Genomic DNA, 12,488 nt, shown 5'->3' on the forward strand with positions numbered 1-12,488 from the left:
CCGCCGGACCAAAACACCCCCCAAAACGCGAATTGACAAATTTCCAAACGGGCATCAATCGATCTTTGCATTTGCGAGCCTGTCATTGGAGCCTGCGATCACGTTCGACATCCGAACGTTCTGCCGTTTGTATTTGCTGTGTTTCCGGAGCCGTTTCCGTGCAACCATGACTGGTACCGACGACTTGGTTACAAGGTAGTTACTGAACGATCCGAGAAGAACACTGCCGTAGTTAGAAATTGCGCGCGTAATATTTGTAAAGATCAGCTCACCCTTTCAACGCGTTGCGGCCTCGCGACCCCAGGATCACCAGGGTAGGTTCCAAGAAGTCAATCTGTTCAACGGCTGTCAGCAAACCGGTCCAATACTAGATGCCAGATCGAAATCTTACCACTTCAGTAATCATGTGCTTGGGGCTCTTGCAGTGAAACACCTCAACAACGGCACGCACTTGCAGCCGGGTCTTCCTTAACAGCTTGACGCACCGGTCCGACACCTCTACGCATGCCTGGTACCTGTCTTTCTCCGCCTTTCCCATGTTTTTCACGTTGGCCTCGGTGGCCATTATGGAGCTGGACAGCGCGGAGAAACCAGGTCTTGTGGCTGGTAACCCGTCATGGTTCGACAGCGTCCGTTTGAGATGATCAGATTCCTGCCGTCCGGTAGTACCTTGACTGATAGGTGCACCTGAAGCATCCGTGGTTGCGACTCCAGTTTCCTCATCGACGGCATAGACGGCGAGTAGAGTGTCGCCATCTCGCAAAACGGTGCCGATGGTCCACTCCAAAGCATAGGCTGCTTCGTCACTTAGATCAGTAGACACCAGATACACACGCTGTCTTCTCAATCCGTTCTTCGCGTCTTCAGCAAACTGAACGTAGTCGCCCCGGATTATTTGTCGAACACAGCGGTGGGCCTCTGGGCTGGACTGGATGGGGGAGATGTTCAGCGAAAGCTGCTGGGCTGATTTGATCTCTGCAAGCTCATCCTCGTGGTCTGAATGGACTGGGGTCGAAAGACCAGACCCGCCCTGGTCAAAACTGGTATGGGGATGTACCACTCCCGACGAACCCTTCCTCGAAATCCTCTCCCCGTTGGGGCCAGTAATGTTTATGTTGGGGTCTAGTAATGATCGTACTTTGTAGGAAACGGCGACATCTCGCCCTGTGTGGAGTTAGTGAGATGTACAAGTCAATATAGGTAGGTTGCAATGCTTACGCTCTTGCTCGGCAGCAGCCAGCAGGCTCTTAGCAGTGATGACTTCTCTGCCCATGCTGTCGGTGCCTCCGGACGACTTTCTCGACCGTTGCCTGCCTCGTTTTCTCTCCTTGGTTTTGTTCCACCCGTCTTCCCAATCTGAGCTATCCGAGGCATTGTCACTACTTTCGACAGCAGCACTATCTTCACCGTCGTCGTCTGTCGCCAGGCGCACGCCTCCACCGGGCGCGGTGGCCGTGCCCTTGACTGGATCAACACCCTTGCGATTCGGCAGTGAGGCCAATCCGCCCTCAGATTGTGCCAAAGCAGAGTCGTTCAGTTTGCGATATGCCTTGTCCATGTCAATGCGCTTGCCCGAGTCTGTGACGAAGGTATTGTTCGATGTCGGTGCGGCCGGCGTTGGGTTCGCCATGCGCGTTACTGGAGAGGCAGATCGGCCTGGCCCTGGAGAGCCAGACTTGGATCTGCCCAAGGGCCCACTCGCGGAGTTGTGCCTATCTCTGGAGTTGCCTAGGAAGCCGCTGGAGTTGCCATAGACGGAGGACATGGCACGCGGCTTCGCAGCGGCATCCAGCTTGCCACCCTGCGAGACTCGCTTAGGCATGGCATGTGCGTCGATAGAGGGCAGCATTTCGAACTTGTACGCCGATTCGGGGTTCACGCGACGCGGTGACGAGGGCATGGCGAAGGGGATGCCAGTGCTGCCGCGGCTGGAGCTCCTACGCTGGGCCGGCGAGTCGACGTCCAGCATGCTGCGAATGGGCGAGGCAGCGGAGCCAGGACTTTGCGCGCGCGCGGCTGGGCTTTCTGCGCGTCGTGCGCCGGGCTTTTGGTTGCCTTCGAGAATCTTAACAACCTCTCTCATTTCCTCGTCAATAGCAGCTTCGAGTGACGCCATGGTGGCGGTGTGCAACTGGACGAGAAGACACGGAGTCGCGTGTGGAGTGCGGGCTGTGGAGTTTGTGGAGTAAGTGAGTGAGGCTGGCGGCTGGTCGGAGTGGAAGTTTGGTAGTAGAACGCGGTCGTGCTCGCGGGGTAGCAGAAGTGATTAAGGTATCAATTGGCGTCGCGCTATGGCATCATAGGCGGTGCTGTGTGCTGTCGGGTGAAGGGGCTACAAATAGCAGCGATGCAGTCCCGAGCGCAGTCGTCTGGAAAGATGTGGGGTGAGCGCGTGATGGGATGGACTAATAGCAGCGGTGGGGTAGCAATTCCAAAGACTGTAGCAGCTGGCAGTAGCTGAAAGCGATGGCGGGCCGAACCGTAGTATACAGTGTAGCTAACCGCTGTCGGAGAACAAGTTGTTCCCTAGCAGGTTGATGGAGGCGGACGACATGTGGAAGTCAAAGCGCGAGCAGCAGGCGATGAAGCTATGCACGAACAGTCAGCGCGCGTCGATGGTCGCGGGTGCTCTTGGTCCAGGCGGTGCGAAGTGGGCATGAAACCCCTCCCCTCAACATCTGGCGGTTTGGCAGCGCTTGGCAGGCGAAGATCACCAGAGACTGCCACGCCGCTGACGCAGGGACGAGTGACGATTCTGGTATGAATAGGCAACAACGCGTGGATATTGAAAGCCTTTGCGATATATTCTTCTTAGTCTTGGTTTATCAAGGCGCACGCATATCTGAGCAGTTCAACAGCAGCGCGCATCTTTCATATGATGCTTGGCGATTAGTGAAGCAGCCCAGGGTGTGGCTGTGCTGTGTTGGCAGTCGCTCCATCCATGGATTCTCATGTGGAGCTTCCTGCGATCTAGCCAAAAGAACAATGAAAGTTACCTCATCATTCCCGAATCAACCGACGCAAGGCGAAAAGAGATGCATACGAGTGCAGGCATCAATAAATATATTATACATGGAGGCTCCCTAGTTAACAGCAGTCTACCTCTTCCTGGGCAAGACAATGTTAGCTCGTGCAGCGACACCAAGCTTGTGGATAGCATTGCGCCTGTCCCAGATGCCGCTCGTGCCCTGTACTACAGCAATGAGCTCCTGCGCAATACGCTGGGCAAAGCTGCCTTTTCCACTGCCCATATTTCTTCGTTTAGAAGCTGCGGCCAGGATCCACTGGATAGCAGAACGTCGCCGTTGCCTTTGACCCAGCGGAACCGGGATCTGAAGGGCAACACCACCTCCAGCAGCGCCACGCTGACTTCGGATGCGCATCAGAGGCGAGACAGAGTCAATGGCGAGAGTGAGGTAAAGCACAGGGTTGAGGGGTAGATGCGATGGTGGCGGCGCACCAGGAAGCAGAGGTCGTGCTGGGTTAATGGTAGGAACCGGTGATGTGCGAAGGTGTTGCAGGATCAGTGCCATGTTCTGCACGTCAAGTCAGTTATTTGTAGGTTACAGTTCAAGGCTGGCTGACCTACTCGCTCCGCAACGCTCTTCTTGCCGTGTCGCATGAGCAGATTGGTGACCTGGTCGACTACGGGGTCGTGGCGATGCTTGACATGGCCGTCCTTGGGCAGCGGCAGAGTGGGCATCTCATACTTGAGTCCTGGGGTCGTTGGTGCTTTGGAGGCAGCCTGGAAGTCTACGAGACCCATGTCCACGCCGCTGTTTCCACTTGGCTGTGTCGTCATCGTCGAATAGGACCGCGAGCCCTTGGGTGCCATGTTCGGTGTAGTCTTGGGCTTTTGCGAGTTGAGCTTGTCCTGCATCACCTTGGGCAGGTTCGCTTGCGCCTCTTTGTCTCCCTTGACTACCTAGCACACTGTCAGCCTTCGCCTTGCCATGTTTGCTGTAGATGACCCCACATCTTCAATTGGTGTGCCCTGGTTAAGGTCGGGACCGTCCTCTCCCATCGTCTTCGCCATCGAGGCTGCTTCTTCCGAGACATGTTCAATCGGCTTTGCATCCTCTCGCTTCGATCGATCGGCGGCGGGAGGCTTGGTTTGATCCGAGTAGAGGCGGTATTGCGACGGCGCCATTCGAAGCGCTGACCGAGCAGGCCATTGAGCCTGAGGCCTTGTTCGGAACGCGATCGAGCGCGTGATTGCGGGGACGTTTAATCGTGGCGGCATTGTGATGTGTTGTGGAGTCGGCTTGGTGATGTTCTTGCAAAGTGACGCCGAATATTCAAGCCGATGTCGCGCTACAACGTCCGTGCGCAGTTTGCCTTTACCCCAGATCCATCACAACGTATTCGGCAAATCACCACCATGATCTGATATTGCCAGATCCAAGATGCTTCATGAGCACCTTCGCTCAAAACGTACCCTGAAGGCCTTCCATGCATTGCAGGCTGCAGAACTACGATACATGATGTAGCGTATATCTCCACGGTGCAGGTTGGGTTGCGACTTCCGCAGAACGAGCTGATTCGTAGAGATCGTTACACATGGGCGAAGGGAACCGGTGAGACAGACGCCATGGCCGTTCGCCATTGGGCGTTGAGGTGAGCCTGCCCCGTCCAGGTGTCGAAAGGTTTCAGTTGCCCGTCAGTCCATCGCTCTTGTAGCAGTCACGATCTCATAGTAAATATCCTACGCTTTGTCTCTTCCCTACTCTCAAGTCACTTGTACTAAATCGCTCCATCAGCCTCTGCTTTTACTTAACGAACACAATATGGCCTGACGTAAGGAAGACCTATCATGCTGTGGATCAAGTTCTTCGAGCTCAAGGGAGTCAAGCCAGATACAGACCTGTATCGGTACTCGCTTGCATCATCCGGCGACAAATTCTTCAAGCCCCGGAGTAAGCGGTTGATTGAACTCCTTTTGAGCATGCCGCTCTTTTCAACAGCCAAAATTGCCACCGACTGGAACAAGAACCTTCCAAGGTTGCGTCTCTAGCCAAGTTGAAACTCGACTTGGAATGCACTGTTATATACAATCCCAAAGGTAGTGATCGTTTTCCTCCGCCAACAGATAACGAGGAAATCGGTCTGGCCAATGCTCGTCTGGGGAACACGTATCAGATTACCGTCGAAGAAGTTGGCACTGTATAGTTAAGCAGGTCTCGGACTTCTTCAAGAAAGTCAAGGTCGAGACAAATCACACCAAAGACCACAACAGCCGCAACAAGGAGGATAAAGGAACCGAACGCAAGGTGCAAAACATCATCGGTTTCGTCGTATACGGAAAGAATAGTACAAACGTCACATTCGAAAAGGTCGTCGATGGAGGGGCCACCCATCCAACCGTTCCACACTGCTTCTGGCAGACATACGGTATCAAGCTCGATTTTCCGCAAGCACCGTTGGTCGATCATGGCAATACAAATGGGCCAATCTGGCTGCCCGTTGAACTGGCCAAAGTTGTTCCTGGGCAGCTGGTCCGCCATCTCCTTGCTCCGCTGCAGACGGCCGCCATAATCAAATTTCAGACTTGTTGAATATAAGGTGGCCGGGAGGAAGTTAGTGTGTTTTGTATTGGCTTAAATTCAATCTTAAAGTTATTGATCAGCTCCAGGCTGTCAGATGGTTGTGGCTGGAAAACCTTCCAAGTCGATGTATACACCTTGCACCCTTGAGATCGCATTGCTTTTGCCTCCATTTGCGCATCTATTTCAGCTGTCCCCACCTGTGCCCATCTAGAATTGGCGATAGGTTTGTTTCTTGCTTGACTGCACTCTTCCTTTGCATTGATCGTCGGGCATTGCTCATTGGTCACTGCTGTCTTAGATGGAGCTAGTACCCAGTATGGTGCATATCATGTAAGTCAGTCGCTCGCCCCCGTCCCGCAGTGTTGCTCCACAGCGATGACAGCCAATCGGAGAGCAGCAACTCCGCAACGCGCACCCTCCGCGATGAGTGGTGTTGGACTCTACTCGAAAGCTTGAGGACGCAAAGACCAAGGGCTTACTGCTTAATGTTATCGTCACCACTCGGACGGGCATGGTGGGCTGCAAGGGTACGGAATGCGTGCTGCAGGGCGTCACGGGGTCGCGGTCGCGCTTTCCCCGCACTAGCCCGGATGGACGACAGCCAATCAAGACTCAGCTCCCAGCCACTCCGTTTCACCCCACTGCAGCCCTGGACAGCACACGGGCGATTAGATGCGCTCGCATAGGCGGGCTAGCTTATCGGCGGTATACGGGGACGCTCTGTGGGCTCCTCCACCATGATCGCATTCCCTCTCGACTCTGTCTTGACCAAAGCGCTAGGCACCCACCACCTGCAAGGTTCCTGCCCCGATTCACGCGTCACAAGGGTACTCCCATGTGCCCGCCAGAGCCTCGACACGCCCGTAGTACCGCATAGCTGAGACGGCGAGCCAGCCTTCCCATTCCGCCCATTCCTCCCATTCCTCCGCCACCAGCGACTGCGCGCAAACCATGATGGACACAACCGATCGCGGGAGCTTATACGAGCACGACATCCCGTCGCTGAGCGCGTCGCTCGAAGCCTTCGACCCGGAGCGCAGCATGCACTCGGCCTACAGTGGGCGCTCCAACATGCATTCGTCGCGCTGGAGCGTGCCCCAGGACGAGGTAGACAGTGAAACCGAGTCGGACGGGCCGTGGGCGCCACCCGCATGGCAAAAGTCGCAATCTAGCAATCACTGGTACAGAAAGTCGCTGCTTGGTGAAAGCGCCATGCGCAACAGCCCGTCCAAGTCGCCGTTTGAGTACCGCACCGATCGCGACGTCACACCCTCGCGCATACCACTGCCAGAGTCGCCCTACAAGCAAACACCGCGCACCAGCCCCGAACCCATTCCCGAGGAGGAGCAGAGATACATGTCGACCAACATTGCGTCGCGACTACAGAGCCCGGAGGAGGAGCCGCAACCGAGCGCGGGCGCATTGGCGGGGACCGAGTCGACGTTGTCGCAACATGACGATGGGCCAGTCGAGGGTTGTAAGTAACGCGAATCAATGCGCGCTGTTTATACTGACAGCTATAGTCATGCGCTTTGCGTACAGAGGAGAAGCTAAGTTCCGCACAGCGCCTATCGAAGATACAATCACCACCTTCGCAAGTGGCCTTCACATCTTTACGAGGTCAAGAGCCAACCTTATCTTTACTGTCGCGACTCTTTTAATGTCTTACCTATTGCTGCATCCCTGGCAAGCCAGTCTTATTCCTGATGTCGCAAACGTCGCCAGCATGGCGAAACAGTTTGAGCCTTTGCTATACGCTTCAGAGAGTGTCATTCCACGGTCGCGCGAGCTCGCAGACGCCAGCATCGCCGTGCAAGACCTGGGAGAGAGCGTCCGCGCGACCAACATGTCTGCGTCGCCTGTTATCATCGATCAGCTAGACGACCTAGGCGATAGTCTCAGGATCCTATCCGAGAAGATTACCAGCTTCTTTACCAACGTAGATGGCGACATGGACTCGTAGGTATAGCCTTCTTGACCTCATACACCTACTGATAACTGTAGCATCCTCATTACTATGGAATGGGCCAAGCGAGAGTTAGCAAGTATTCAGGGCCCAAAGGTTGGCATGATTGACACAGTCATCGACAATGTCCACGGCGGCCTCAACGCGATTGGCCTGCTTGAGCGCAACGGCGAAGCTACAGCCGTTGGCCGTGTTGTCAACGATATCCTTGGACACACCACACAACAGCGGTCGAAAGCTACCCTGCAGCGCACCTTCGACTACCTCCTGACCACTCTAGAGGAGAACATTGCGAATGAGCTCGCGCGCGCAGACGTCCTCTTCCAACTCTTCGAGAGTGTAGACCGCCAATTCCACAACCTCCACCGCTCCGTCGCCAAAGAAGAAGACTCGCTCGCAAACCGCAAAGACGAGTTCCTCGCTTCCATGTGGCGCACCTCCATCAACAACAAGATGAAGATCAAAAAGTACGAAAAGAATCTCAAGCTACTCAAAGACGTGCGCGCATCAACCCTCATCAACAAATCCGAGCTCAAAGTACATATCCAAATTATCCATTCCGTCAGAGACCAGCTAGACAAAGCACGCAAGAACCTCATTAGCCCTCTGATCCGTGCGGCGCAGAGCAACAGCTTCGGTTTGGACCAGCAATTGAACGACCTGACGGGTACATATGGGTTCCTGAAAACGCTGAGAGACGACCAGAAGAAGAAGGTTCGACAGCAAATGTGGGGCGAGCCCAAGAAGCGCATTGCCATTACTGCTGGTGGGAAAGAAGAGGAGATTGAGGGAGACAGCGAATAATTTGCTCACCTCTAGTCTTTCTCTCTTTCTTCCTCCTTTTTGAATACTGTTTTCCGGCGTTCAAATGCATAGCTTACCTCTCTTGCCTGGCTACTACTACTGCTTCTTTCTTGATCGTTCTAGCATGGCGACTTGGTTAGATAAAGGAGCGGTGTCTTGCTTATACTTATCGCGGCGTCTGACTGATGAGATATGTACCATGGCGTATTGGACATATCGTATGTATGGCATTTTTGCCTTGGAGCTTTTGGAGGGAACATGGATGGGATGAATGGGATGAATGGAGGCGTTTGTGTTATCAACAGCTTTGTACAAGCATTACCACTACCACATACTGATATCAATCTAAACAAAAATATTACTATGCTTGCGCCTTTGTCGTCAACGAGATCTAGAGTTTGGTACGCTAGAGCTCTGTACAGTGGCTTGCATATTGCTACCGGTGCGGACTCGTTCCGCTTGTCTTACAGTACCTAGGTACCTAACGAACGTCAGCCGCCCCTTGCTGATTAGCACACAGTATGCTTAGGCAGCCAGACTACACTTCAACATATATGTTGTATAGCTACCCCACTACATTGCGGCACAGTTATCGCAGGGCCTCGACTTGAATCATTCCACAGAAAATACACCGAACGTTACATAACTCGAGATTACATCTCACTTTCCATCACCTTTTCTCTGGTCTCTATTCAAAGAAACTCAACTTATACCAAAACACGCTGCAAATCTGGCCGAGATGCCCAGGCGTCTTCATCGCTCCAAACCCGTCCCCTCCCCTACAGTCATAGACCCTCCTCCCCCAGGAACCCAACCCGTCATCCGCCCAGGGCCCTCCGCAGTAACCTACCACATCCCCATCTCCCCTCCCCCTTCCACTCAATCCACATCCAAAACCACAATCTCTCTGCCCCGTTACTCGAAATGGACATCAGGCCTCCACTTCCACACCCTCCACACAGAATACTTACACCTCGTCCGCGGCTCCATCTTCGTGTACCTAGACGGGCAAACCAGGATACTGAGCGCTGCGGCCGGTGGCGAGGTATGCGTGTACGGCAGTTACAAGACTGAACCCGGACTAGTTATACAGATCCCCAAGTACGCACGGCATAACTGGGGTAGAGCGAGAGAGTATCTAGCGAAACACAGACCATCTTGTGTCAGACCACGCTTTCCGGCTGATATCGACGACGAGGTGGTGGTGGAGGAATGGACGGAGCCGGCGGATGGGGCGAAAGCGCTGTTCTTCTGGAATTTGAATGCGGTTATTCAGGCACCGTCCACCACGACGCTGCCTCCGCTTCAGCATTTTGCGCGATGGGTTTTGGGGCGTTGGTGGGTCGAGTTTCAGCTGTGGAATGTGTTTTGGGAGTTGGATAATTGGCCTGTGGTGCTGGGATTGAGGAATATGTTGGGGGAGGGGAGGGATTGGTGGCCGTTGTCGATTGATGTTTATTTGAGGGTTAGAGATAGATTGCCGGATCTGTTTTGGTTGGGGCGGTGGAATCGGAAGGTGGAGGCGTGGTTGGAATGGGTTATTATACTGGTTTTGTTTGGGTTGGTGAGGGGCGTGGGTTGGGTAGTGGGTGTCAGGGCTGTGGAGAAGGAGAGGACGCCAGTGGCTTTATGGGAAGAGTACCAGAGAAAGGGACGCAGAGATTAAGTTGTGGGCTGGGAAGACGTCTTGAACTATTGTAAACATGTTTTGAAATCTGGATATGTCCTACCAACGCCGCTCCAATCGTGTGTGAAGTATGCAGGCCATAACGCTCCGTACTCGTAACCATACTCATCCGTACCTGACGTCTCTTTCTTAACCAAAACGACCATATTCCAAGTCTTCCTCTCCACTCCACATCTCTAGATTAGATGCTTGCTCCTGAAGTAGGCGCGGAGGTATACAACCTGCCAAGCCCCCAATCCAACCAACATACCCATAGTGCCCAGCGCAAACCACTTGACCCGCTCATTGGTGCTTTCATTGGTATCACGCAGCTTCTGCTCCCGGCTCCTCAGGTAATCCATCTCGGTGACAATCTCGCCAACCGTCTCCTCGATCCGCCTGAGTTCCGCTTCTACAGGCTTCAGCTTGTCGACGGCTTGGATGGCGTTCCAGTCCTTGGCGTCGGCGCCAATGTCAATGTCGAGCTCGACGTGGCGGGGTGCGATGTTCTTGGACGAGCCGGACGAGGTGAAGATGTTCTCGAAACATACGTCGAAGGCTGAGTCGGCGTGCGAGGTGAAGGCGTAGCGGTTCTCGCCTACTACGTCTTTGGGGCGGTGGTAGTCATTGCCCATTGCGTCGCGGATCTGTTCGTCGTTGTCAGTAACGTCTTCACACAGTATAATGCTCGCATGATGCTGGCTTGTTGACATGGCGCTGGAATTGCAACGTACATGCATATCCACTCTCTGTCCATCTCCGCGGTATCCATCCAGAATCGCCGTGACAACCACCAACTGGTCCTTGGCAACAAAGTTTCTAACGCATCGCTCGTACTTGGCCGAGTCGTGTGGTGCGACCGGGTGGAGGTCGAATTTCAGGGCCGCGGCGAGGGGAAGGATTGCCAGCAGCACGCAGCTAAGAAGACGTGCTAACCGGTCCATGGTGGATTGGGAATGTGTGGAGAGCTGCAGCGCTTGCGGACTCGAGTTGTTGCCCTCTTGGTGGCTCCGCGAAATGTACAGCTGTCGCAAGACCGCGCGGAAGGACAGATGGTCCGACTGTAAGCTAGCGCGGAGTGGGGAAGGCGCGTGCGGACCCTGAACCAGAACAGCGACTGGGAGGAGCGTGTCTTGCCATCACTCTTACAGCTTCAACATGTTGAGACGACCACGAATTTGTGTTGACTTGACAGAAGTCTGATGATAAAATTGTGAAAAGCTTATCAAGGACTAGACTATTTCGTAACGGCGTTAACCCATACCAACGCCAACCTGTCGCTGAGAACGCTCAAAAGACATATCCTACAGTACGACAACAGCCTTCTTACCAAGCGGTAGTACCGCCATCCAGCTTCAGATCATGCCCAGTCATGTAGCTGCTCGCCTTACTCAACATGAACAGTCCCGCAGCCTTGTACTCTTCAGGAGTGCTGAGCCTGCCCAACATGCTGTTGTTCTCCCATTCCTCGCGGCTGGCCTCGCCGGCGTCGAAGTTGGCTTGCACCATGGGGGTAACGATATGACCCGGGCTCAAAGAATTTACTCGGATACCCCCTGAACCATCTGGATTCTTCCTTCCCCACTCCATGGCCAGGTTCCGTGCCAGCTGCACCACCGCCGCCTTGGACGAGTTGTAAACTGGCGCGATGAAGCCTCGGTTGGCAATGGTGCCACTCATGCTTGCGACCAGGCAGATCGAGCCTTGGATCTTGTATTCCATCATCTGACGGGCGCATTCTCGGGCTGCTAGGAACACGCCGGTATAGTTGACGTCGAGCATCTTTGCGATGTCTTCCTTCTTGAAGTCGATCGCGGGTGTGACTTGCTGGATGCCGGCAGCTGGAGAAGGGATGGTTAGCATTGGAGTTCCGAAGTATTTGAAGAATTCCGTACCTGCAATGAGGCCGTCAAGCCTTTGGTGTTCCGAGGCAATGTCGCCAATGCACTTTCGCATCGCCTGCTCGTCTGTAACGTCCACCCTATGGTACTGCAGACCTGCACCGATGTTGCTCTTGAGACGGCCCTGAGCCTCTTGGAATGCTTGAGGGGGCTCTGGTAACCGGTCGAGACAATGCACCTTGCCACCAGCCTCTACGAGCCCTTCGGCCATGCATAGTCCCAATCCACGACCTCCACCTGTTGATACGTTAACACGGGTTACAAAGGCATATTGTCTGCTCTAGAGATGGGAGGAGGACGGCATGCTGCACCTGTAACCACAAAAACCTTTCCATCGAGGTCGAACTGGCTAAACCGCTTCTCTCCAACAGTCTCATGTTTTTCGTATGGAACTTGGGGATAGGTTGCGTCCTGGTGTGAAGCGAGACCTCGACGCTGAAGAGGGGTCGTGCAAGGCTGAAGTCGAAACGCAGGTGGCGCTGGGCGCGCGAAACGTCGAAGCAACATTCTCGAAGACCGGAAAGCTGCCATGACTGATGTTGTGTGTTTGCAGACTGATAATCGAAAGTAAGAAGACAAGACGAGAGGAAACACAATGTTGAGCG

General features: G+C 54.1%; 6 protein-coding genes across 6 annotated transcripts; 2 read left to right on the forward strand and 4 right to left on the reverse strand.

Moving 5' to 3' along the window:
• Window positions 1–54: 54 nt before the first annotated feature.
• J4E84_006380 (uncharacterized protein) lies at window positions 55–2,116 on the reverse strand (the record flags this gene model as incomplete). The annotated part of the gene is made up of 4 exons (XM_049388970.1): window positions 55–223; window positions 273–334; window positions 392–1,164; window positions 1,219–2,116. 4 exons carry the CDS (start codon window positions 2,114–2,116, stop codon window positions 55–57), a joined length of 1,902 nt encoding a protein of 633 aa, XP_049243244.1.
• A 982-nt stretch (window positions 2,117–3,098) lies between these two features.
• On the reverse strand, window positions 3,099–4,243 carry J4E84_006381 (uncharacterized protein; the record flags this gene model as incomplete). The annotated part of the gene is made up of 3 exons (XM_049388971.1): window positions 3,099–3,536; window positions 3,590–3,925; window positions 3,977–4,243. The coding sequence occupies 3 exons, from the start codon at window positions 4,241–4,243 to the stop codon at window positions 3,099–3,101; spliced, it is 1,041 nt and encodes a 346-aa protein (XP_049243245.1).
• A 570-nt stretch (window positions 4,244–4,813) lies between these two features.
• On the forward strand, window positions 4,814–5,555 carry J4E84_006382 (uncharacterized protein; the record flags this gene model as incomplete). The annotated part of the gene is made up of 3 exons (XM_049388972.1): window positions 4,814–5,001; window positions 5,067–5,154; window positions 5,175–5,555. The coding sequence occupies 3 exons, from the start codon at window positions 4,814–4,816 to the stop codon at window positions 5,553–5,555; spliced, it is 657 nt and encodes a 218-aa protein (XP_049243246.1).
• Window positions 5,556–6,497: 942 nt separating this feature from the next.
• Window positions 6,498–8,316, forward strand: J4E84_006383 (uncharacterized protein; the record flags this gene model as incomplete). The annotated part of the gene is made up of 3 exons (XM_049388973.1): window positions 6,498–7,023; window positions 7,070–7,505; window positions 7,551–8,316. The coding sequence occupies 3 exons, from the start codon at window positions 6,498–6,500 to the stop codon at window positions 8,314–8,316; spliced, it is 1,728 nt and encodes a 575-aa protein (XP_049243247.1).
• A 1,863-nt stretch (window positions 8,317–10,179) lies between these two features.
• Window positions 10,180–10,926, reverse strand: ERV25 (vesicle coat component; the record flags this gene model as incomplete). Its single annotated transcript, XM_049388974.1, has 2 exons — window positions 10,180–10,629; window positions 10,717–10,926. 2 exons carry the CDS (start codon window positions 10,924–10,926, stop codon window positions 10,180–10,182), a joined length of 660 nt encoding a protein of 219 aa, XP_049243248.1.
• A 382-nt stretch (window positions 10,927–11,308) lies between these two features.
• J4E84_006385 (uncharacterized protein) lies at window positions 11,309–12,218 on the reverse strand (the record flags this gene model as incomplete). The annotated part of the gene is made up of 2 exons (XM_049388975.1): window positions 11,309–12,158; window positions 12,211–12,218. 2 exons carry the CDS (start codon window positions 12,216–12,218, stop codon window positions 11,309–11,311), a joined length of 858 nt encoding a protein of 285 aa, XP_049243249.1.
• Between the last annotated feature and the right edge of the window lie 270 nt (window positions 12,219–12,488).

The sequence above is a fragment of the Alternaria hordeiaustralica genome, assembly GCF_023758085.1.
Source record: "Alternaria hordeiaustralica strain BMP 2776 chromosome Unknown scaffold_12, whole genome shotgun sequence".
NCBI lineage: Eukaryota > Fungi > Ascomycota > Dothideomycetes > Pleosporales > Pleosporaceae > Alternaria > Alternaria hordeiaustralica.